The following is a 25256-nucleotide window of genomic DNA, read 5'->3' as shown; positions in this document are numbered from 1 at the left end:
GTCAATTATATGCATATTCTAGCATCTTGTCCTGACAAAATAGCCTGTTTACTTTGGGAACGTTATTTTTCCAAAAATGAAAATAGTGCCCCCTCGTTTCAAGAGTTAAGAACAAATTCTTATTTACAATGACAGCCCACCAGGAAACAGTGGGTTAACTGCCTTGTTCAGGGGCAGAACAACAGCTTTTTACCTTGTCAGCGCTGGGATTTGATCTAGCAATCTTTCGGCAATCTTTCGGCCCAATGCTCTAAAACACTAGGCTACCTGCCGCCCCAAAAATAGAATAGGTCAACTTTTGTACTATGGGGGATAGTAGATTGACATAGGCTAGTGCTTTTGTTGTTCGTTAGGCCTACTCATCTTGTTGGCTGACGAAATGTAAATGTGGACAGTTCTTCAATATGCTCCTCGGAATTGGATAAGGATTTGTGAATTGGATAAGGATTTGTGAATTGGATAAGGATTTGTGAATTGGATAAGGATTTGTGAATTGGATAAGGATTTGCACGCAGTTGTGAGAAATACTCGATGAGGTGAAGGAGAGAAATGTGAGAGGTGCTTTGGAGCACACAGCAATTACGGCCACACAAAGGGGATGCTGCCGGGAAATTTAAGTCAGTATCAAGTGCTTGTCAAATTGTGAAGGAGAGACTGATGAAGTGTGTACAGCCTGCACAAAAACAAAGCAGAGCTCATGCCTTTAATGCAACTTTTTCAAATCATCATTAGAGTCGTGTCATGTAGCCTAAGAATGTATTAAAACTCAAATACCACAACTACATTACATTTAAGTCATTTAGCAGACGCTCTTATCCAGAGCGACTAGAGTTACGTAATAACTCTAAATTAAACGTATAGGAGTACCTGTTTCTTTGTTAACCCTCAACACAGAAGAGCCGCATGTGCACATTCCCTCAAATAGTTTGGAGAAAATATCCTATCTGTTTTATTCAGCTTTGTTCAATTGTATTCTTCATACTATAACATAATGCCACAGAAATCTAAGCAAATCTTGTCTGCTAAATGAACTAGTGTAGCCCACAGCCATATGGCATAGCCAGATCAGGACCTAACATAAGGACAACTCAGATTATGCTATTCTGTTCCTCTGAAATAGACTACATTTTCTTCATACCATGTTTCTTTAAACCTGTCTAAAATAAATAATACATTTATTGTGAAGGTATAGGCGATATTACATGGATTTATTAAATGTAGATGTTCCAAAAGTCTGCATCAGTGGTTTGTAGGCTGTGTGGAAGCCAGGAAATGATAAATGTGTTTATGTTAATTAACGGTCAATTACCGTGGGAACAACAGCTATTTTCTTGACAATCAGCGGCTGACGAAATTTCGTGACCGCCACGACCCTACTTGTGATGCAATAATTTCCATGATAATGTAGAATATTCATTCATGATGTGGCTCATGCAATGGAATGTATTTTTTGTAATATCAGTTGAGTTGAATCAACAAATCACAGCACATATTGATGGTACACTTCCTGATTTTACTTCTTGCTTTTACATCCTGGTTTGCTTCGATATGTACTTTCTCAATTGCTGCCAGTCCAGCCATTATGCCATCATTGACTTGATTGAGGACGCCTGTTCTATTGATATGGCAGCACATGCAGCCAGGAGAGGAGAGGAGAAAAAAAGTGTTAAAAAATAAATAATAATATATATTATTATAATTTATTTTTTGCTATTGAAACGGTTATTATGGTGACTTGTCTGGTCAATTACTGTCATCCAAAATCCATGACAGCTCTACTCCTCACCCGCATTCTGTCTCATACTCTACTGCTGATAGTGACCTGAAATGTACTAAGCAGACAGGGATACCATATTTACATGTGTTTGAACGTACTGCATGTGTCATGCCAGAACCTATTGTGTCTCCTAATCCCTAGGGTTTAGCTCAGCGGGCTCACATAGTCACAGCAGACCCGGGTTTGGGACAGGTGTCAGTAGTGAGCTCAGTGACTGAGGTGACTGATGAAGACCCACTGGCGGGAGATCAGAGTGAGGTCACCACAGTGCTTATTTTCCTACCCACTACCCAGAGACGGGCTGCATCCCAAAAGGTACTCTATCCCCTATATAGTGCACTACCTGGTCAAAGGAAGTGCACTAAATAAGGAAAAAGGTGCCATTTGGGACACAGAGACAGTGTCCCACAGGGGGCATGTCTGTGATGTCTGGGGTTATTTTACACCCTGCTGAATAAACAATGGACAGGAATGTGTCAAGGCTGGTGACCCTCCTTCTGTTAAATCACTGTCTACGTCTACGAGGACACGCAGATCTCTCAAACCAATAATATATCTCGCCCCAGGAGGCACCTCTCAGGGCAGCACTTCAAAGTTAGCTAGTGACGCTGCTTTGTAGCTGTGACAGGACTGTAAGATCAGATCATCAGTATTGTCCCTGAGGGGAAATTGGTCTTGGACATCTTTGTCTCAACCACACAAAAATACATGAGTACAAATACAATATTAAAAGAGAAGTTATGTTGTGTTCTTCACTGAAAATACTTTTGGTGTCCCAGTCAGCCAGGCTAGTTCTTTTTCCTTCATACAGTATATGATACCCCGTAGCCCACTTTCTGAGGTGATTGATGGGCTGCCCACAGTCTGTGAGAGCTCTTCAGACCTACTCTCAAATAGCGCTGTTACACCAGGGGTCAGGCCCCTTGCATGCCTCTGTCCTGTTTGCTCAATATGTGGAGTGGATACACACTCATGTGTAGAACTGTGCACCAGACTGAGTTTGCCCCCCTGCCACTAACCCACTGGCAGACAGGGCTTTTTAATGGAATAGTGAGAGATATACTATAACTGTACCCTTTTAGCCAGCAAGATGAGACAATATGGACAAGGAGTAAGTTATTTGTGTGTCTCCTTCAATGTAATCGCACTGATACACTGTGCGACAGCTCTGTACAGTATTGGAGAGAAGGAAAGTTTTACTGGGCACCGTGGCATGAGTGTACTTCCCTCAGGTAAGTAGAGGGAAGGTGGGCCTGTGGGGAGGGACACACTGAGCCCTGTCTCTGTGGTGTACTAGAAGGCTAGGTTTGTTCAGGTGGAGATTTGATGCCTGTTTCCTTCCTCCTCTCAGAATGGAGGATGGGGCTGGGTACGGCTGGGCTGGCCTGGAGGTGGCTGCCTAGTGGGTCTGGCAGAGTCTGCTGTACACATCCAGTGTTACTGTAACACATGGTCCTGCTAGCCTTCTACTGCTCCACTTGGTCGATAGGACCCTGAAGCACGACTGAAACAGCCCGTAATGGCTCCTTCCTTTATGTCAGTAATATTGTGACACATTTGATAAATGGAGTCAGATTTTCATGGTATTTTGCTACGAGTTATTTACAAGTCTCTTGAAAGCCCTCGGTTCTCCCCTGCAGACGTAGAGTACAGGGCTGTGTGAACACCTCATCTTCTAAGGCTCTCTGGCTCGGACTCCCACAGCTGGGTTAGACCGAGAGTTGGTTCTCCCCTGCAGACGTAGAGTACAGGGCTGTGTGAACACCTCATCTTCTCAGGCTCTCTGGCTCGGACTCCCACAGCTGGGTTAGACCGAGAGTAGAGCGAACACATGCTTTATATCAGGAGGATATTACACTACAATATATAGGTCTCCTGAAGCCATTTTAACTAAGGATTGTGATCCCCCTTAAAACCCACCATCCACCCCACCCTGTGACACACATGTTCGCTGTCACGAAAGATGTGAAGTTGTGAAGTGTCTATCAGAATATACTGTAACTACATACAATGCTATTCCTCACAGAGTGAAAAGAGGAGAGGAAGGGCTACTTTTTTTTCAATCTTTTATTTTCAAATCAGTTGAATGTATTTTTAAAGAAATGCACAGTGTCCATAAACAGGTCTTGAGGTATTGAGACATTAGTTGGAGTTGTCAGAGCAGTCAGAGAAGCGCAGGGCATCCCTTTTGCTCTTGTCACCAGCAGCCTCCTGCTTGCTGTACATTGTCTTCTCCATGGTCCTCTTCTTCCCCATGCAGCTAAGAAAGGCACAAGATGAAACGTATCAATCAGTGTGGTCCATTAATACATGTCGCTATGAGATGAACATTTTAACCTTCAATTTCATCTTATATGGAAGTGAGTTCTTGCCCTTATCTACAGTTGACGTGATCTATTTTCGGTACCAAGCACCCTTTAATTTAGATACGCATGAGGCTAAGAGTTGAGACTGACCTGATGAAGTCCTCCATGGCGTCGAGGCGCTGCTCCATGCCCTCCATCCTCAGCAGAACCTTCTCCTGAAGCTCCATCATCAGCAAAGCCTTGTTGCTGTCCCCTTTAGCCTGGCACTGGAGCAGTCCTCCTTTCCCTTGGCCTTGCCTTGTCCACTTCCTTCTGCTGAGCCACAGGCGAGCCAGGCAGATGACCAGAAATGCCCCCCCGAGGGCCAAGATGGTGCAGTCCACGTCAGGCATGGTTATGGAGTCCAGGATGGAGGTCTTGTACTCCTCCTCCCTTCTCTCCACCACATGTCTCAACTCGTCTGGTGTCATATCCATGCCAACTCTGGACCAGGTTGGGAGTTTGCAGTGCTGCACGCCAATGTCAATGCACACCATCTTGAGAAAAAGTATGGCTAAACGTGAGGTTGAAGTAGCCCCAAAAGGCTCCCGGGCTTATTTGCTTCTGGGCTCTTTGTAGGTCTAGAGATGTGTCAGTCTAATCCAACCGTGTCTGAGGAACGAATGAAGGCCTGGGCCATTGGCAGCCTCAGATCACCCTCAGCAGTCCCATTGTGACATCATTTAGTGCCATTTGACATCGTTAGACTGTCATGATGTCACAATCTAACCCTGCCTGTATCAAAGCTTGAGCCAATGAAATGCAGCCCCAGACCATCTCAGCAGGCCTAATGTGACATCATAAAGCAGTCAAATGACACCTTGAATCATTTTGTGAAAATGGCACCCTTGCATGCACATCAAAACGATTGTAGCAAACATAGTGCCATATGGAATGATGAATTAAAACTGAAGGGAAGGTTATTAACTCTATTCATACACTGTCTTTCATCTTGCGCACCATTCAGCCTGACTTGTTTGCGCAACATTTTGAAACAGTATGGAAGTAATTTACTGTGCTGTAGCTTTAGGGAAACAGCTGTAGGAACTTCATGAAATCATCCATGGCCTGGCTTGAGAACATCTCCTGAGATTGCTCTTGGCTGCTAAGAGAAACCCTTTCGACATGGCCATGGGTGTATCCTCCTTTTGGCCTGAGTCTCACTGTACAAATGAAAAAGAAAAGTCACACGCTCCTCTCTCCTTGCTGACACCCACTATGACCCACGATGCACTAGTGCAGCAGCACCCTGTTAATAATACGTGTGTGATCAGTCCAAAGGCCCGATCAGTACATGCCAAAGGCCCGATCAGTACATGTCAAAGGCCCGATCAGTACATGTCAAAGGCCCGATCAGTACATGTCAAAGGCCCGATCAGTACATGTCAAAGGCCCGATCAGTACATGTCAAAGGCCCGATCAGTACATGTCAAAGGCCCGATCAGTACATGTCAAAGGCCCGATCAGTACATGCCAAAGGCCCGATCAGTACATGATAATCATGGGGTCATATGTTGTTGTTTTGAATTGATTAGTTTCTCAGTGTTAGAAGTCCTAAGATTCTTTAAAAGGCCTGTTGTCTTTTCTCATGGCAACATACTGTAGGTACATGTTCTTTTTACTGAGCGAGTGGTGCATTGTTGGGGAACCCTGTCCCGTCCAGGATGTTCATCATGCCCTGTCAGAAGCTGTTGTGGTTAGAACAGATCAGTAGGAGGATCTGGTCACACAGAGTTCAGTTCACTGAGAGACAGAACCAACCAGTGAGAACACAGAGGTCACCTCACTGGTCAATTTACTCTACTGCTGTCAGTGGGCTAAGAACCCGGCCACACAGAGACAGAACCAACCGGTTAGAACACAGAGGTCACCTCACTGGTCACTTTACTCTACTGCTGTCAGTGGGCTAAGAACCTGGCCACACAGAGACAGAACCAACCGGTTAGAACACAGAGGTCACCTCACTGGTCACTTTACTCTACTGCTGTCAGTGGGCTAAGAACCCGGCCACACAGAGACAGAAGAAACACATGGAGAATGCACTACGTATCCGTCTATTCATCAAAAGTTCTGTTTTTGAAGGATACAAGATTTCTATGAAGCCGGGACCTGGGCAACCTATCCACCCTGAGTAGCATCCCTCAGTTTACATCAGCAGAAGCACCCCACACTGCACCACATTTAAACCCACATCCTCAGCCAAGTCCTCTCCCACACCTCCCAGGGGAGATAGAACCACAGGAGAGGGAGGTGGTGGGCATTCAGCCTAAAGTACACACACACACACACACACACACACACACACACACACACACACAGATAGAATAGCTTATGCAACTTTTATATAATATTGTGCATTCCATGGTTTTAAAAATGAGGTTCATCCAGTTCACTTTCAAAGGAGGAACGTCTATCGATAGAGACTTCAATGCAGAGGGTGGACACACAATGTTAGGATGCGATGCTCCATTCTAACCAACATGTACTAAAATGGAATGTCTGATGATGATACATAAATAATTATGCCTCCTATGCCTCCTAGGTAATGAAGTACCTTGCAAAAGTGAATCTAATCTCATTGCTACCCTCATAGCTGAATTCAGACCCATTCCCAAGATACTGTGCACTGTGACTGACCTCTCCTTCTCTCTCTCTCTCTCTCTCTCTCTCTCTCTCTCTCTCTCTCTCTCTCTCTCTCTCTCTCTCTCTCTCTCTCTCTCTCTCTCTCTCTCCTTCTCCTTCTCTCTCCTTTTCCTTCTCTCTCTCTCTTCTCTCTCTCCTTCTCTCTCTCTCTCTCCTTCTCTCTCTCTCTCTCTCTCTCTCTCTCTCTCTCTCTCTCTCTCTCTCTCTCTCTCTCTCTCTCTCTCTCTCTCTCTCTCTCTCTCTCTCTCTCTCTCTCTCCATGTCTCTCCGCCTGCAGACACCCTGTCTGTGTCCAGTAACGATGCCATCCAGCCTGGCGCCAGCCACACCCTGGGCTTCCACAGCTCCCCAGGGCCCAAGCGACCAGGCAACACGCTGAGGAAGTGGCTGACCAGCCCAGTGAGGCGCCTGAGCAGCGGCAAGGCCGATGGACACGTCAAGAAGCTGGCCCACAAGCACAAGAAGAACCGCGACGGACGAGGCAAGAACGCAGACTCCGCCGGCTCCCAGAAAGACTCGGACGACAATGCCGCCACGCCACAGGACGAGACCATCGAGGAGGTCCGTTCGATTGGTCACCTCTATCACTCATATATCACTTCCTTTCTTTCTCTTTTACATTACCTGTTCAACATTAAATATCTCCTTAATTTCCTTCTCTCCTTTATTTTGAGCCGATTGTGTTCTATGTAGTTGTAAGCTCTGTTGTCGTTGTTCCTCTACAGAGGATGAGGAACGAGGGGCTGAGCAGTGGGACTCTGTCCAAGTCCTCCTCCTCTGGGATGCAGAGCTGTGGGGAAGAGGAGGGAGAGGAGGGGGCTGATGCTGTACCCCTGCCTCCCCCAATGGCCATCCAACAACACAGCCTGCTGCAGGCTGACTCTCAGGACGACAAGGTGAGACACACACACACACGCACACACACTTAACAGGCCTCCATGAGGTTTAGTTAGAGTATATCAAAGAGGGGACAATCATCTTTCCTGTAAAATCTTTTGGAAAATAAAAAGAGACATTGGTAAATCAATTAATGTATTTCTTTTAGACCAGTTTGTCTGAAGAGGTAGATATTTTATACCTATGCAGTTTAGCTTCATTCATTCATCATCACAGAACAGTTATTGTAACTAGAGCGATAGGTGTTTCTTTGACACTAATATCATTGTTTTCTCTTCTTTCTTAACTTTGCTTTAAATTTACCATAGCTTTATGTTGATTTTTGTTCTGCCTCTGTTTTGTCTCAGTTCCCGTACCTCTCCATGTAACTGCCTACGCTCTAGTCACACTCCCACATCCAACCAACCAACCAGCCCTGACATTATTTTACTTCCCATCCATCCTGTCATGCTATCTCCTCACCCTCGCTGCCCTATGTTTCTCTAGGACTATTGTTGCGGATGTGACGAATACTCCATTTGCTGTAGTTAGTGAAGTTTGACTAGAACTGACTAACTACCCCTTTAAAGACCTGGCCTTGTTTAGCCTGTTGCTATTGTTTAGCCAGACTAGCTGTGCTTGTGATTGGGCTGTTGCCCGGGTTATCCCTGTTGTAATGGAGTATTTAACAGCACATATACATTGTTCAGTCATGTGCTCCGCTGTGGTTCCAGTGCTCAGAACCTTGCTCCAACCAACCCCAACCCCAGCCTCGTCCCCTGTATCCTCCATGCTAGCCTGGCCCCACTAGGCCCCTATTTGGCCCTGATTAGGGAGACCACACCCATTTGGAATGCTGGGCGGTGTCAAAACACGTCAATGGTGAGCGTCTGGAAGAAATGAATGTATGATGCGGTGATGTCATCATGTGCTGTAATATGTAGAAACATCTTTAATACAGTGACAGATACTTTCAGAAAATATTAATCAAATGTAGTGTAAACATATATATTTTTTTATATACAGTTGAAGTTTACATACACTTAGGTTGGAGTCATTAAAACTTGTTTTTCAACCACAAATTTCTTGTTAATAAACTAGTTTTGGAAAGTCGGTCAGGACATTTACTTTGTTCATGACACAAGTAATTTTTCCAACAATTTACAGACAGTTTATTTCACTTATAATTCACTGTATCACAATTCCAGTGGGTCAGAAGTTTACATACACTAAGTTGACTGTGCCTTTAAACAGCTTGGAAAATTCCAGAAGATTATGCCATGGCTTTAGAAGCTTCTGATAGGCTAATTGAACTAATTTGAGTCAATTGGAGGTGTACCTGTGGTTATATTTCAAGGCCTACCTTCAAACTCTTTGCTTGACATCATGGGAAAATCAAAAGAAATCAGCCAAGACCTCCACAAGTCTGGTTCATCCTTGGGAGCAATTTCCAAATGCCTGAAGGTACCACATTCATCTGTACAAACAATAGTAAGCAAGTATAAACACCATGGGACCACGCAGTCTCCTAGAGATGAACGTACTTTGGTGCGAAAAGTGCAAATCAATCCCAGAACAACAGCAAAGGACCTTGTGGAGATGCTGAGGGAACGAGTACAAAAGTATCTATATCCACAGTAAAACGAGTCCTATATCGACATAACCTGAAAGGCCGCTCAGCAAGGAAGAAGCCGCTGCTCCAAAACCGCCATAAAAAAGACAGACTACGGTTTGCAACTGCACATGGGGATAAAGATCATACTTTTTGGAGAAATGTCCTCTGGTCTAATGAAACAAAAATAGAATTGTTTGGCCATAATGACCATCGTTATGTTTGGGGGGAAAAGGGGGAGGCTTGCAAGCCGAAGAATACCATCCCAACCGTGAGGCACAGGGGTGGCAGAATCATGTTGTAGGGGTGCTTGTAGGGGTGGTGCAAGAGGGACTGGTGCACTTCACAAAATATATGGAAAATAATGTGGATAAATTGAAGCAAGACATCAGTCAGGAAGTTAAAGCATTGTCGCAAATGGGTCTTCCAAATGGACAATGACCCCAAGCATGCTTCCAAAGTTGTGGCAAAATGGCATAAGGACAACAAAGTCAATGTATTGGAGTGGACATCACAAAGCCCTGACCTCAATCCTATTGAAAATGTGTGAGCAGAACTGAAAAAGTGTGTGCGAGCATGGAGGAATACAAACCTGACTCAGTTACACCAGCTCTGTCAGGAGGAATGGGCCAAAATCCACCCAACTTATTGTGGGAAGCTTGAGAAAGGCTACCCAAAATGTTTGACCCAAGTTAAACAATTTAAGGCAATGCTACCAAACACTAATTGAGTGTATGCAAACTTCTGACCCACTGGGAATGTGATGAAAGAAATAAAAGCTGAAATAAATAATTCTCTCTACTATTATTCTGACATTTCACATTCTTACAATTAAGTGGTGATCCTAACTGACCTAAGACAGGGAATTCTTACTCTGATTAAATGTCAGGAATTGTGAAGAACTGAGTTAAATGTATTTGGCTAAGGTGTATGCAAACTTTCGACTTCAACTGTATATATATATATATATATATATATATATATATATATATATATGTGTGTATATATACATATTTATTTACTTATCCATTTTTTATCCACACTTTTCAACTGTATTGTTGGTTAAGGGCTTGTAAGTAAGCATTTCACTGTAACCTGTTGTATTTGGTGCATGTGATAAATAACATTTGATTTGATTTGAACATTAAACCACACACCTCTCTTTCTCGCTCTCACTCTCTCTACTTTCCCACTCTTTCTCTCACACTCTCTCTATCACGCTCGCTCTCCTGTCTCTGTCTGACTCTGTCTCTCTCCCTCCCTTCCAGGCAGCCTCTCGTCTATCGGGCCGACCCAGTAGTTCAGAGACACCCAGTGCGGCTGAGCTGGTCAGTGCCATCGAGGAGCTGGTCAAGAGTAAGATGGTAAGATACAGCCATCCATCAGTCTACCACACTGCTGTCAGCTACTCTCACACACACACACACACACACACACACACACACACACACACACACACACACACACACACACACACACACACACACACACACACACACACACACACACACACACACACGCCAGCTCAGCTCAGCTCAGCTCAGCTCAGCTCAGCTCAGCTCAGGCCAGTCTGGTGCCAGGCTGGATGTGACGTGCGACGGTGCCATGGCCCACCAGTCATCTGTGAACCATTTGAGTCACCACACCAACTGACTCCTTCTCTTCATAAGAGAAGCACTTTAATGCTGCCATACTTTGTCACACCCTCATAGCAGCAACACCACTGCTCTCTCTGCTATCACAGTGATTGTATGGAGACGCTCAGTTTACTCACTGCATGTTCACAATGAATATACAGTAAGTTCTCTCTCTCTCAGTCCCTGGAGGACCGTCCCAGCTCTCTCTCTGTGGAACAAGGGGACAGCAGCAGCCCCTCCCTCAACCCCTCTGACAACTCCCTCCTGTCCTCCTCCTCCCCCATCGATGAGATGGATGAGCGCAAGTCGGGTTTCCTCAAAAGACGCCAGTGAGTTCAGTTTCACTCCTCCACGTCTCATATGTAGAAACAGAATGACTAGAATGGTCGCCCTCATTCAAGCCAATGAGGCCGTAATGGGTGGACTGGTGTTGGGCCCTTTCTAGTCATTCTATTTCTAGGGTCTCAAAGCCTACAATATGCCCTGAGCCATCAGATAAAACTGTCCTGTGGTGGTCAAGCTAAACAATCCTCTCATTGTTTACTTCACCTCTCTTCCCTACAGCTATGTGTTACTGGAGCTGGTGGAGACAGAGAGGGACTACGTGAGAGACCTGGGTTCAGTGGTGGAGGTGAGAACACCTTGTTTCTTACTTTACTGTAGACCCATAATCAATGACTCACTCCTCTCCATCACACTCTGTTCACGTTCTAGACTTGGTCAAAGTGCTAGGTCCCGTCCACAAAACAATCCCTAATCCTTACGACCCCTAGGCTCTCCATATACATCGAAATGAACTGTATAGGTAAAATCAATATGGTAACAGCTCCACCTTGCCCTCTAAACATACATGTAGTGCATATACCTATCAGATCAGATCACCACAAGTGCCCTACGGGGCAGAGGTTGTTTGTGGACAGGGCATTGGAATAGTATTGGCTGAATTTGGCACTGTGTCTAGTCCTGTGGTCACCTGAATGTCTTATCTCCCCTTCAGGGCTACATCAGCAAAATGAAGGAGGACGGCGTGCCAGACGACATGAGGGGAAAAGACAAGATAGTGTTTGGAAATATCCACCAGATCTACGACTGGCATAGAGAGTAAGACGAGAATAGTACCTACCTACAGCACTAGCGTTATTATTAGTTTGACTTTTATATTAGTGTATTTATCATAGTAATATTTCTCATACTCTTCTCTGATTGGCCACAGATTCTTCCTGGGAGAGCTAGAGAAGTGCCTGGAGGATCCCGATAGGCTGGCTCCCCTGTTCGTCAAACAAGTAAGAGCAATTTGATGATTTTCATTGGCCAAAATATACCATCAATAGTGGATGTGGCTGTGCATCATAACAAGGTTAGTGCTAAACCCTAACATTAACCCCCAACCATAACCATAATCCCTCATTTTTAAATGCAATGGGGTACGGACATCCCAAGGATTCCAGATAGCAAGGACCATAATACCACTTCCTCACCATTTCCCTTGTTCCCTTCCTCACCATTTGTTTTGTTTCCTTGTTTTCCTGCTAGGAGCGACGGCTACACATGTACATCGTGTACTGTCAGAACAAGCCCAAATCAGAGCACATCGTGTCTGAGTACATAGACACTTACTTTGAGGTAAGAATACACACACTCCCTCCACACATACCCCGCAAGTGGGTTTATTCCAGTCTCTCAAACTGAGCACATATTTCATCATAAGAGCCACATTGTTTCCTGTTCTCTTACCTTGTGTTATATTTTTACGCAGTCCTTTGTTTTTACTGTGTGCAACTAAATCCAATGGCTCCCTGTGTATTTTAGGAGCTCAAGCAGCGTCTGGGCCACAGACTCCAGATCACTGATCTTCTCATTAAGCCTGTGCAGCGCATCATGAAGTACCAGCTCCTCCTGAAGGATTTACTTAAGTTCTCCAAAAAGGCTGCAGTAGATACTACTGAACTGGAGGTAAGAACTACAATCTGGGTTTGATTTGATGGCCTTCCACCCCTAATAACATGGACGAGCATTAATATGGCTATGATTTTGTTTTTATCTAAAAGTTATACTTGTTATAATATATTATGTTTTCTTTCCCTCTAAAATTGTGTTTTCTATCTTCTCTGTTTCTCCCAGAAAGCGGTGGAGGTCATGTGTGTTGTGCCCAAAAGATGCAACGACATGATGAACGTTGGGCGTCTCCAAGGCTTTGACGTAAGACTCACGGGCTCTATCTTATTCAGGGAATAGAGAATGTGGTCTTTCAGTTCGATCTGGCTCAGTTTAGAAGGTCACAAATTCTCCAAAATAGCTTACTTGAATTTGATTTCAGCCGTTAAGTCACATGGATCATATGATGCTTGGGTTTGCTGTCTCTCTCTCTATTTTCACTCGTTGTATTATATAATATTATGCATATAATATGAGTCTGAATGAGATGAGTCTGTCCTCTCTCCTTTTATTTGTATGTATTTTATTTAAAGGCCCAGTTCAGTCAAAATTCTGTTTTCCTGTTTTTTATATTAAACTGACAATGTAAAAGTGTGAACAAATTTGATTTCAAAATACAATCTACACATAACCTTCTAATCAACAGGTTTGCATGTGTTGGAGTTTTGGCTTTCCATGGTGACATCACCATGTGTAAATTCGTTAATCGACCAATAACAAAGAGTTTCAAACCTCTCTGCCAATAACAGCTAGTTTTCAGTTTTGCTAAAAGCTACTTTTGCCAATTTGAATGGAAATCTATTACAGTAAGGTACTTACTTGTTACCCAGAAATAATTTGATATGGTTATAAAACGGCTGCATTGGGCCTTAAACCTTTATTTAACCAGACAGGCGATACATTGGTATTCCCCCATTCAGGGCAAGATTGTGGCCCAAGGCAGACTGCTGCTCCAGGATACCTTCATGGTATCAGATCAGGACGGGGGGCTTCTCACAAGGATGAAGGAGAGGAGGGTCTTCCTCTTCGAACAGATCGTCATCTTCAGTGAGCCCCTGGACAAGAAGAAAGGCTACTCCCAGCCGGGATACCTCTTCAAGAACAGCGTCAAGGTATGGGGCATCGATCGTGATCATCTCCCCTAATCAATCCACTTAGATCATATTACAGTGGATGGATTTTTTTGGGCTGGACATTGCTGGGATAGTAATTGCCTTAAGGGCCAAAGTCATTTGAATAGTTGTCTAATTCTGAAAACACTCACATCCCCTCCTCTCCCCTATATCTTGTGTGTGTGTCCAGGTGAGCTGGCTGGGCCTGGAGGAGAGCCCAGATGACCCCTGTAAGTTCACCCTGACCTCCCGGTCATCCAGTGGCGGTGTGGAGACCTACGTAATGCACTCAGCCAACCCTGGAGTCAGCCAGATGTGGGTCCACCAGATCACCCAGATCCTGGAGAGCCAGCGCAACTTTCTCAATGGTAAAAAAAGACATCACAGTTCATCTGTGTAACTGTGTAGTGATATTATGCTAGCTTCTCCCAGATGATTACAATGTTTCATCTGTCTCCCTGTGTAGTCATCCACTCCATAGAATGTATCAACGTTCTGAGAAAATAAGTGTTTAGAGCACACCATAATATGAACTATAGCATGATGTACTGGAATACAAAATGCTATGAATGTTTTTATATTTTTGTTTCATAGCTAGACAGTGTGTACTCATACCACTGAGGTGACTCTTTCTCTCTGTCTGTTTCTCTCTCCATCTCTTTCTCTCTCTCTTTCCCTCTCTCTGTCTGTCTATCTCTATCTCTCTTTTTGTGTCCCCCAGCATTGACATCCCCTATCGAGTACCAGAGGAACCACGTGGGGGCAAGTGGAGCAGGCCTGGGGGCCCCCAGCAGCAGCAGTGGCCTGGCAGGAGGTGGCTGCAGCAGCTCAGTAGTGGGCCCTGGGAGTAACTCTCTGTGTGGCCCCCAGAGTCGCCGGCCCTCGCGCATTCCCCAGCCCTCCTCCCGTATCCCACAGCCTGTCCACCACCACCACCCCCCGGGGTCTGACGGTCCGGACAGAACAGCAGGTACGTGGTCCCGACAACCCCCCTCCTCCCAGACCCCCTGTCCTCCTGACCATGCAGAGGGGGACCTGGGGCCCCAAGATGTCCCCAAGATGCGAGTGCTGGAGGGTCCCCGGCCCCGCAGCAGAACCAGCAGCAACAGCAATGGCAAGTCCTTGGGTGTTGCTGAGGGCAGCTTCAAGGAGAGCTACCTTGGGGAGGACCCTCAGATCCCCATCCCACGGCTGGCTGTGGCCCCTCTGAATCTTGCCAAGCCTCGGGTAGGGGCAGTCTCTCCTCTGACCTGCCCCATAAAGGACGAATTCATCCCGGGCAGCCCAGCCCAGAAAGGCTCCTTTTTCTGGTCCACCGCAGCCCCAGCCTCCCCAGCTAGCCGGCCTGGCTCCTTCTCCTACCACAGTGATAGTGGAGACTCGACCCTGGGCCACAGGGAGAGCCACAGCCACCGCCACTCCACCCACAGCAAGGATATAGACCGCATGAGCACATGCTCCTCCACCAGTGAGCAGTCCTTACAGTCCACGCAGAGTAACGGGGTAAGATCCCTCCTCGAGTCCCAGGCTTCTGTCCGGCTTAGTCCCTACTAACCTTACTGGCTGACCAGAAGTTCTCCTGGGTCATCGGAACCACAAGTGCATACTAAACTATCTAAGTACACTAACTTGCCTATGGTGTGAGTTTTCATCCTTCCTGCTGTCTTTCAGACTCTACTAACAGTGTGTTTTTGGCTGGTACAGCAGCTAACTGCTGTAACTAGCAAGTAACTAGCAAGTAGCTTGCTGTACGGTATGTTGGTGTCCTCTCCTCTCCCTTGGTAAGTGTTTCCAGTATGACTCTCTGCCTCTGCTTCCCTAACTTCACACATCCAGCTCTGTCTTGGCTATAACATTTTCTAGACATGACCTGAGTTTTTGCTGTCCCTTTGCTTCATGCAAATGAATGCTGATATAATGGAAGATTGATATTGACTTCGACTTCAACTGCCTGCAAGAAGAGGAGCTCTGATGTAAAAAGAAACGCTTGCCGCCTTTCCTGTTTTCTCTTAGCTCTTTGCTCTGACCATGCTGCTTCGTTTCTGTCTTGGTTCTGTGGGACTGATGACACATCCTTGTTCCCGTTCTCTCCTTGCCTTGCCCCTGAATACATTTGACTCACACCAAATGCATTTGGCCTCACTTCAAACTTTATTTCAGGCTCTCTCTCCTGAAACGGACTGTTTCCTCTCTACTTTCACTGTCTTTGAGAGACACCCACTCCGTGTTAACTCTCCTCTGTCTCTCTGACTTCTGGATAACTTGTCTTCGCTTCTACAAATGAGAAGGTCTAATTATGAGACATGTAGGAACCAGATGTTAGTTGCTACAGTATGACTTTCCTCACTCTAGTCTCTGAACCTTTTGTAATGAATGCTTTGAAATGAGTCCTTCTTTGTGCATGAGCTCTAGCATATAAACAGATGAACACATGATGCTCATGTGCAATCAAATCCATAACATTTGAATTTGTTAAGTCTTTTAGAGTCAGTTTGTGTGTGCGTGCATTTGTCTGTCTGTCTGTCTGTCTGTCTGTCTGTCTGTCTGTCTGTCTGTCTGTCTGTCTGTCTGTCTGTCTGTCTGTCTGTCTGTCTGTCTGTCTGTCTGTCTGTCTGTCTGTCTGTCTGTCTGTCTGTCTGTCTGTCTGTCTGTCTGTCCATCTCTCTCTCTCTCTCTCTCTCTCTCTCTCTCTCTCTCTCTCTCTCTCTCTCTCTCTCTCTCTCTCTCTCTCTCTCTATGCCTCTCTCTTTGTGTAACCATACCTATAAACCCTTACTGACTCCATTTCATTCCCTGCCTCCCATCTTCCCCTGCCTCCCTTCCTCCCAACCTCCCCTTCCCTGCCTCCCATCCTCCACCTGCCTCCCATCCTCCACCTGCCTCCCATCCTCCCCTGCCTCCCATCTTCCCCTGCCTCCCCCTCCTCCAGAGTGAAAGCAGTAGCAGCAGCAGCATCAGCACCATGCTGGTGACCCAGGACTACGTGGCCCTGAAGGAGGATGAGATCAGTGTTTCCCAGGGCGAGGTGGTCCAGATGCTGGCCTCCAATCAGCAGAACATGTTCCTGGTGTTCCGGGCTGCCACCGAGCAGGGCCCTGCCGCCGAGGGCTGGATCCCCGGCTACGTACTGGGTCACACCTCCACCATCATCCCCGACCTCCCCGAAGGAACCATCAAGTAAGAGACAGACACTGCTGCTACTCCATGTACCAACCTGAATGAATGAAAAGCGTTATCATCCCAAAGACAGTTCCATTTTCACATCATGAGCTCTGCCATCATAAATGTGAAACAGTAGACAAAGATGTAGAAATCACAAGTTAAACTTTTCTCTTTCTTTCTTCCTTTTTCTTTCTCTCTCTCTCTTCCCCTTTCTTTCTCATTCTCTTGTCTGGAGCAGGAAGTCATCCTCGTGGCACACAGCACTCCGTATCAGGAGAAAGTCTGAGAGGAGAGATAAGGAGACCAGGAAGGAATATAAGATGGAAAACGGCTACCGCAAGTCTCAAGACTGTCTGACTAATAAAGTTTCTGTAAAGGTAGAGTTGATTTGATAATCACCTGTATGGCTGTAAGACCTAAAGCCCCTCTACACCAACCTCAGTATGGCTGTAAGACTTAAAGCCCCTCTATGTTAACCTCAGTATGGCTGTAAGACGTAAAGCCCCTCTACGTTAACCTCAGTATGGCTGTAAGACTTAAAGCCCCTCTACACCAACCTCAGTATGGCTGTAAGACTTAAAGCCCCTCTACATTAACCTCAGTATGGCCGTAAGACTTAAAGCCCCTCTACGTTAACCTCAGTATGGCTGTAAGACTTAAAGCCCCTCTACGTTAACCTCAGTATGGCTGTAAGACGTAAAGCCCCTCTACGTTAACCTCAGTATGGCTGTAAGACTTAAAGCCCCTCTACACCAACCTCAGTATGGCTGTAAACCTTAAAGCCCCTCTACGTTAACCTCAGTATGGCTGTAAGATGTAAAGCCCCTCTACGTTAACCTCAGTATGGCTGTAAGACTTAGCCCCTCTACATTAACCTCAGTATGGCTGTAAGACTTAAAGCCCCTCTACGTTAACCTCAGTATGGCTGTAAGACTTAAAGCCCCTCTACGTTAACCTCAGTATGGCTGTAAGACTTAAAGCCCCTCTACATTAACCTCAGTATGGCTGTAAGACTTAAAGCCCCTCTACGTTAACCTCAGTATGGCTGTAAGACTTAAAGCCTCTCTACCTTAACCTCAGTATGGCCGTAAGACTTAAAGCCCCTCTACGTTAACCTCAGTATGGCTGTAAAACTTAAAGCCCCTCTACATTAACCTCAGTATGGCTGTAAAACCTAAAGCCCCTCTACGTTAACCTCAGTATGGCTGTAAAACCTAAAGCCCCTCTACGTTAACCTCAGTATGGCTATAAAACATAAAGCCCCTCTACGTTAACCTCAGTATGGCTGTAAAACTTAAAGCTTCTCTACATTAACCTCATTTAATGGATTCATGTAATTTGTGTAATTATTTCATGTCTTTGTGTTGAAACAAATTTGGAGAAGAAACTTATTTGTGTTCATATTTTTCTTTCAGCTTCTAAACCCCAACTACATCTATGATGGTATGTATACATTTAAATGTTTTTGCTTGGGCTTTACTATACAGTAATTTAATGACACATCTATATTTTCACAATCCAGGGGTTCAATAAGACCATTTGTTATTGTCTTGTATTGTACTGCATACTTTCTATTGTCTATTGGGTAGCTCAGATGTGGGATTGTGTAGTTTACATGTAAGTAACCTCCTCCGAGCCAGCGCAGTGTGTAGGGCAAGGAGCCTGTCTCCTGTTTCTGTAGCGTGAGGCAGCTGGAAAAACGAAAGTACACCCCATGGACAGGACGCTAGTATATTGGAAGGCTAATTAGCATGTGACATAGTCAAACTCACGTGTCTTCTGTCTGTCTGTCTGTCACCTCTGTAGTACCCCCAGAGTTCCTGCTACCTCTGAGTGATGTGACCTGTAACCTGGGGGAGAGTGTCACTCTGAGGAGTAAGGTCTGTGGAAGACCAAAAGCCTCGGTCACCTGGAGAGGACCTGACCACAGCACTCTGAGCAACGACGGACACTACAGCATCACCTACAGGTACATATCGGCAGTGATGACATTTTACGTTGCATTTTAGTCATTCAGCAGATACTCTTGTCCAGAGGGACTTGCAGTGATCATTGCAACGTGTTAAAATGACTTAGCAGTTGGAAGACAATGTTCTGTTGCAGTTGATTTAAAGGAATTGTTGCTATTGTTGAAACTTCCCTTCTCTCATCTGCAGTGACACGGGCGAGGCAACTCTCCTCATCATGGGTGTGTCTGTGGAGGATGATGGGGTGTACACCTGTGTCGCCACCAACGTAGTGGGCAGCGTGTCATCCTCCGCCAGCCTCAGAGTCAGAGGTTAGTCACTGTTGAGTTAGATTAAGTTGAGTTGAGTTGTAGACTCCTGTGGGGGCACAGTATATCCTCTATATCCACACTACTTCTTCAGTACTTTTGCATTTTAACATTGAATGTTTCTATTTTCCCAGAGGCCTCTGACGATGGGAGTGAAGTGATTTGGAAGAACAACTTTGAGTCCTTCTACACAGAGGTCACAGAACTGGGCAGGGGGAGGTTCTCAGTGGCTAAGCGCTGTGACCAGCGTGGGAGCAAGCGTGCCGTGGCAGCCAAACATGTAAACAAGCGGTTGATGCGACGTGAGCAGGTGCTCCAGGAACTGAGGATACTACAGTGTCTGGAACACCCACACCTGGTCGGCCTGCTGGACACCTTCGAGACAGCCACCAGCTACGTGCTAGTGCTGGAGATGTATGTTAGAAAAACTGTGGATGAGCCCCAAATTGCACCCTATTCCCTATAACTGATCAAAAGTAGTACCCTACAGAGGGATAGATAGCATTTGGGATGCACACACTGTATTTATTATGATTATTGAGGAAAATTGTTATTACAATTCCTGAATTGAAATAGTATTGATTACCCTTTTGAACAATATATTACTATATATATTTATTCACTGTGCTTTTGAATCATGTTCAAGCAGCCCTCTTGTACATCTACCATATCGGTGAGCTAATGTCTCTCTCTGGTGCTCTGGTGCTTTGTGTCTGCAGGGCTGATCAAGGCCGTCTCCTGGACTACATAGTCAGCTGGGGTAACCTCACTGAAGAGAAGGTGGCCTTGTACCTTAGGGACATTCTAGAAGCTTTACACTACCTGCATAGCTGGAGGATAGCTCACTTGGACTTGAAGGTGAGTCACAAATGCTGTGACATGTAGAGTATGAGTTAAATGTGATTGTGTACTGTATGAAACAGTCTGATGTCTAACTGATTGTTCTTAAGCAAAGATAGTACTCCCATCATGGGTAAATTCTTAATCATATCTTTCTTTGCGTGTATGTGCGTGGGTATTGGTGTGTATCCCTTTAGCCTGAGAACGTGTTAGTGGAGCAGAACTCTGCCCAGCCCGTGGTCAAGCTGACAGACTTCGGAGATGCCGTCCAGCTGAACAGTGGCCACTACATCCACCCCCTCTTGGGCAGCCCCGAGTTCTCAGCCCCGGAGCTGGTGCTGGGCCAGCCCGTCTCCCTGACCTCTGACCTCTGGAGCCTGGGGGTTGTGACATACGTGGTACTGAGCGGGGCATCTCCCTTCCTGGACGAGAGCGCTGAGGAGACATGCCTGAACATCTGTCGTCTGGACTTCAGCTTCCCCCATGACTACTTCCAGGGTGTGAGCCAGGCGGCCAGGGACTTTGTGGGTCTCCTCCTACAGGGCGAGCCGGATCGGAGACCTTCTGCCGCCGCTTGCCTTCAGGAGCCCTGGCTGCAGCCGTGGGACTCCCACCAGCAACAAAACCAGCACCCAGGGTGCATCGACACCTCCAGACTCATCTCCTTCATCGAGCGGCGGAAACACCAGAATGACGTTAGGCCCGTGGGCAGCATCAAGACCTTCCTTCACAGCAGACTCCTCAACCAGATATGAGCAGGTTAGAGAACTACAGTACCCAGAAACCACCGAGTCACAATGATGATCTCATCCTTTCTCAGCCGACTACGCCACTTCATTAGAACTATGTTACCCAGCATCCTGCTGCTGCTGACTGCTGACTGCTTTGAATATTTTTGACTGAGATTTTCCCCCCAAGAGATTTAGATACTTCCCTTCCATCCCCACCTTTGTATGGATGATGGCTATATGCCTGCACAAAAGTATGAACTATTTGAAAGTATTTAAAACTTCACTAACAGTGAGAACAAAGCTTTCTCGAGAGCCAGTGAGAGTAAGCCTTGTGTTTGGATAGTATTACTGTAATATGGGGTTACTTTCGGTTGAATATAAGAATTGTTTTTGTAATGAGAGATTACTTTTTGTAAAGAAAATGTATAGTGAAGAAACAAAGAAATGTCTTTATTCAGATACCTTTTCAAAAACAAAGGTTATTAATAAAAAGCATGAAAACAAAAATGAATGCGACATATGAACAAAGCACCACCGACCCTCACAGGGTCGTTGCTTCAGAACACCACTTCTAGAACCAGTTGGAGACCAAACTCAGTGTAGTTGTAGTTGATTAACTTACAATAAATAGGCAAATGCTTTGTTCTGGCCTTGCTATTGTATGGACCCGTAACAGTTAGTACAATTATGCTATTTTAGTCAGACCTCAGCAGAGAAATAAACAAGCAAACAAACAACAAAAAGCTATAACACTATTGGAAAAGCTCTTCAGATTTCTGATACATCCGCCTTACTTTGTAAATAATGTGTTCCTGCCTTCATTCTCATTTTGAAGAATTTGTCTCAACCGCTGTTTCATTAGCTGAGTAGTAAGTCCTGCCAATGGAAGAGAGGTGTGAGGGAGACCAGCTCCTCCTCATGCCAGTCAAATTACTTAAACCCTCACTACCAGAAATACTTCTAGAAATGCACTCATATTTTGCGTTAACTTCTCATGTGCAATGTTGCAGCTTTAACATGTATGCAACTATTTCTGAAGACATGTGTTGTACCCGTAATCTAAAAAGGCATGTACGTACCTGGTACTGCAGTAGATGTATGTATTGTGTTACTCTTTTCCGTATTAAGTTCAGTATTAATATCTTGGAAACCTAAAATGCAGGTTTCGCAAATAATGTAAAATAAGAAAAAAATATTTGTATCTATATTGGCACTTATGCTTTCAGTTTGTCATTGTATTTGTTTTATTTTCTGTAACTATACCAAAGTTTAGTGTACTTTACTCTCTTTAAATGTGTTATAATGTACCATGTTAAGTTATGAAAACCATGCTGAACCTAGAGATGTTTACATTGGTTCACAGTGGCTTTATTTATTAGCGTTGTAAGAACGTTGTTTAGTGGTTGGTTGTTACTGCTTACCTAATTAACATTTCAAACACTTCTCTTCTCAAGCTGTGCACAAAGTGGTGATTGCTGTGTAAGTTTGTTTGACTTTTTAAGTTATGTATTTTGCTAGACATTGTGTTGCAATGATCAACATCTTGGTTGAACTGAAGATAAACTTGGGGTAGCATTCTTTGCCGAGCCTTTGGTTTGAAGAAGAAAAAAAACTGCCCACAACATTGTACCAACGTTGCAATAATTGTGCATGGGCGTTGCGGCGCTATTACCCTAACCTTTATCTGAGGGTGACCATGACCTAGCTGCTTTCAGTAAATTAATCATTGTATGAGTTCAAACTGATTTTAATGTGCCGGTCAATTGATCTGGAGAGGCGGACGAAGTAGCTGTATTTCCTTTTAAGCTTGAAAAGGTTATCAGAGTTTCATGTCTATGTCAAGGCAGTAGTCACAGTGATACAATGAATGTGTTTGTTAACCTGTACAGTCCCATTTTGTGTCCTCTTATTTATTCATGTGTAAAGCTGTACAGACATGGACGACGAACATGGGAACCTGGATGTAACCTCCTCATATTTGATACATACTAAGTCATGTTGAATGTTAAATGACTTATTTTTACTTTTGCATGTATATTTCTTTGTACAGAAATTATGTTTACACATGACTTGCTATAAATAGTTTATTTAGTCCTCAGTTATTTTGCCATTAAACGTATGGAACATACCCTTGGAAGTTGTTTTTATATTTATGTATGTACAGTGCCTTAAGAAAGTATTCATAGCCCGTGACTTATTCTACATGTTGTGTTACAGCCTGACTTCAAAATGGATTAAATGTGTTTTTTCTCTCACTCATCTACACACAATGCCCCATAATTAGAAAGTTAAAACATGTTTTTAGAAATGTTTTCAAATGTATTGAAAATGAAATACAGAAATATCTCATTTACATAAGTATTCACACCCCTGAGTCTATACATGTTAGAATCACATTTGGCAGCGATTACAGCTGTGACTCTTTCTGGGTACGTCTCTAAGAGCTTTGAACACCTGGATTGTACAATATTTTCCTATGACCAGAATACCCATAACGTGATGCAGCCACCACCATGCTTGAACATATGAAGACTGGTCGTGATGTGTTGTGTTGGATTTGCCCCTTAACATAACGCTTCAGGACATTAAGCTAATATCTTTTACACATTATTTGCAATTTTACTTAAGTGCCTTATTGCAAACAGAATGCATGTTTTGGAATCATTTTTATTCTATACAGGCTTCCATCTTTTCATTTAGGTCAGTATAGTGGAGTAACCATCCTCAGTTTTTCCTTATCACAGCCATTAAACTCTAACTGTTTTAAAGTCACCATTGGCCTCATGGTGAAATCCCTGAGGGGTTTCCTTTCTCTCTGGCAATTGAGTTAGGAAGGACCCCTGCATCTTTGTAGTGACTGGGTGTATTGATACACCATCCAAAGTGTCATTAATAACTTCATCATGTTCAAAGGGATATTCAATGTCTGCCTTTGAAAATGTTTACCCATCTACCAATAGGTGCCCTTCTTTGCGAGGCATTGTTAAACCTTTGGTCTTTGTGGTTGAATCTGTATTTGAAATTCACTGCTCAACTGAGGGACCTTACAGATATAGTAATTGTATGTGTGGGGTACAGAGATGAGGTAGTCATTCAAAATCATGTTAAACACTATTGCTGCACACAGAGTGAGTCCATGCAACTTATTATGTGACTTGTTAAGCACATTTTTACTCCTGAACACATTTAGGCTTGTCATAACAAAGGGGTTGAATACTTATTGGCTCAATACATTTCAGCTTTTAATTTTTTATTAATTTGTAAAAATTTCTGAAACAGAATTCCACTTTGACATTATGGGGTATTGTGTGTGTAGGTCAGTGACACAACATCTCAATTGAATCTATATTAAATTCAGGCTGAAAACGTAAAGTGGTGTGAAGGCACTGCAAGTGGTGTAGACTTACCTAATTATAACCTTATAAACATTTATATCTGAGATCACATGGTTGATAATGTTGTTGACAGTTTTTGAAGGAAATGGAATAGGAGGTGTGAATGGTGTCCACAATAACTAGATGTTTCTCATCAGAATCAGATCTCTATCGATGATAAACAAGATGTGAGAAACCAGAGTGAGCGTCTGTGATCTTATCTCCAAGGTGCAGGCGTTGTGCAGTCAATTTGCACCAAAGATTATTCATTGGAAATGTGTTTGAAAAACTACTGAACCGTTCTTCCCCCCACATCTATTTCAACAGGCACTTCAAACCAAGGTCATTCATGATTTTTTAGAATGATTACCAATTCATGTAGGTGTGATGTACCTTTCCCTTTCAGAGCACACAGACTTAACTATGATGTTCGATGCCGGAAAATATCATAGATGTTAACCCCATCAGCAAATGTCAATGAACTATTAATGTCCAAAATCATCTGCTTAACCTTATTGATTGCTCAAATTATGAATTGATCTTGAATTATATGTTTTGTTCAGTTAATCATGTTGAACTCAATATTCTTGTAGCAATGTATCAAGTGTGGATGTTTTTTAAGTTCTACATTTGAGGGTTGTTTAGGGACAGTTCCTGTGTTTGTATTTAACCGAGGTGTGGCGAATGTTCTTCCCTTCTGCCTTATCAGATGTGAAATCAACAGAGCTGTTCTTAGAGTGAAAGTAGCATCTGCTTTGCATGCAACCACAGCGACTGAGGCATCTCAGCAAGCGCAGGTGTTCTTCAGAGATTGTATCTCAGTAGGGAGACCGAATCCTGTTTTCAATGTTTACACACACACTCAAACGCACACACTGGCTTCCCCACTAGAGGGCAGACTGAGCTGATGTTTAATAAGTGAATCATGGCAATTCTG

General features: G+C 44.3%; 1 protein-coding gene across 4 annotated transcripts in view; it reads left to right on the top strand.

Annotated features, from left to right (window-relative positions):
- LOC118364066 (triple functional domain protein-like) overlaps nt 1–23073 on the top strand; it is a 144946-nt gene extending 121873 nt beyond the window's left edge. For 2 of the 4 annotated variants that reach the window (XM_052489709.1, XM_052489706.1), the window contains 21 exons: nt 7043–7326; nt 7491–7661; nt 10522–10617; nt 11071–11219; nt 11455–11521; nt 11888–11991; nt 12104–12173; nt 12424–12513; nt 12700–12843; nt 13012–13089; nt 13746–13937; nt 14128–14305; nt 14659–15440; nt 16867–17114; nt 17338–17476; nt 18515–18542; nt 18906–19068; nt 19256–19377; nt 19509–19788; nt 20094–20232; nt 20412–23073. In XM_052489709.1, coding sequence (XP_052345669.1) covers nt 7043–7326; nt 7491–7661; nt 10522–10617; nt 11071–11219; nt 11455–11521; nt 11888–11991; nt 12104–12173; nt 12424–12513; nt 12700–12843; nt 13012–13089; nt 13746–13937; nt 14128–14305; nt 14659–15440; nt 16867–17114; nt 17338–17476; nt 18515–18542; nt 18906–19068; nt 19256–19377; nt 19509–19788; nt 20094–20232; nt 20412–20969 — 4082 coding nt within the window. In that variant the 3' untranslated portion in view covers nt 20970–23073. Of the gene's footprint in view, nt 1–7042; nt 7327–7490; nt 7662–8009; nt 8513–10521; nt 10618–11070; nt 11220–11454; nt 11522–11887; nt 11992–12103; nt 12174–12423; nt 12514–12699; nt 12844–13011; nt 13090–13745; nt 13938–14127; nt 14306–14658; nt 15441–16866; nt 17115–17337; nt 17477–18514; nt 18543–18905; nt 19069–19255; nt 19378–19508; nt 19789–20093; nt 20233–20411 lie in introns of those variants that run through there. The other 2 variants (XM_052489707.1, XM_052489708.1) reach the window with 2 other exon arrangements.
- The last annotated feature ends 2183 nt before the right edge of the window (nt 23074–25256 follow it).

This window comes from Oncorhynchus keta, chromosome 31, assembly GCF_023373465.1.
Source record: "Oncorhynchus keta strain PuntledgeMale-10-30-2019 chromosome 31, Oket_V2, whole genome shotgun sequence".
NCBI classification, from domain to species: Eukaryota; Metazoa; Chordata; class Actinopteri; order Salmoniformes; family Salmonidae; genus Oncorhynchus; species Oncorhynchus keta.
The sequence above is the reverse complement of the archived record's forward strand: the minus strand, read 5'-3'. Positions and strand labels throughout refer to the sequence as shown.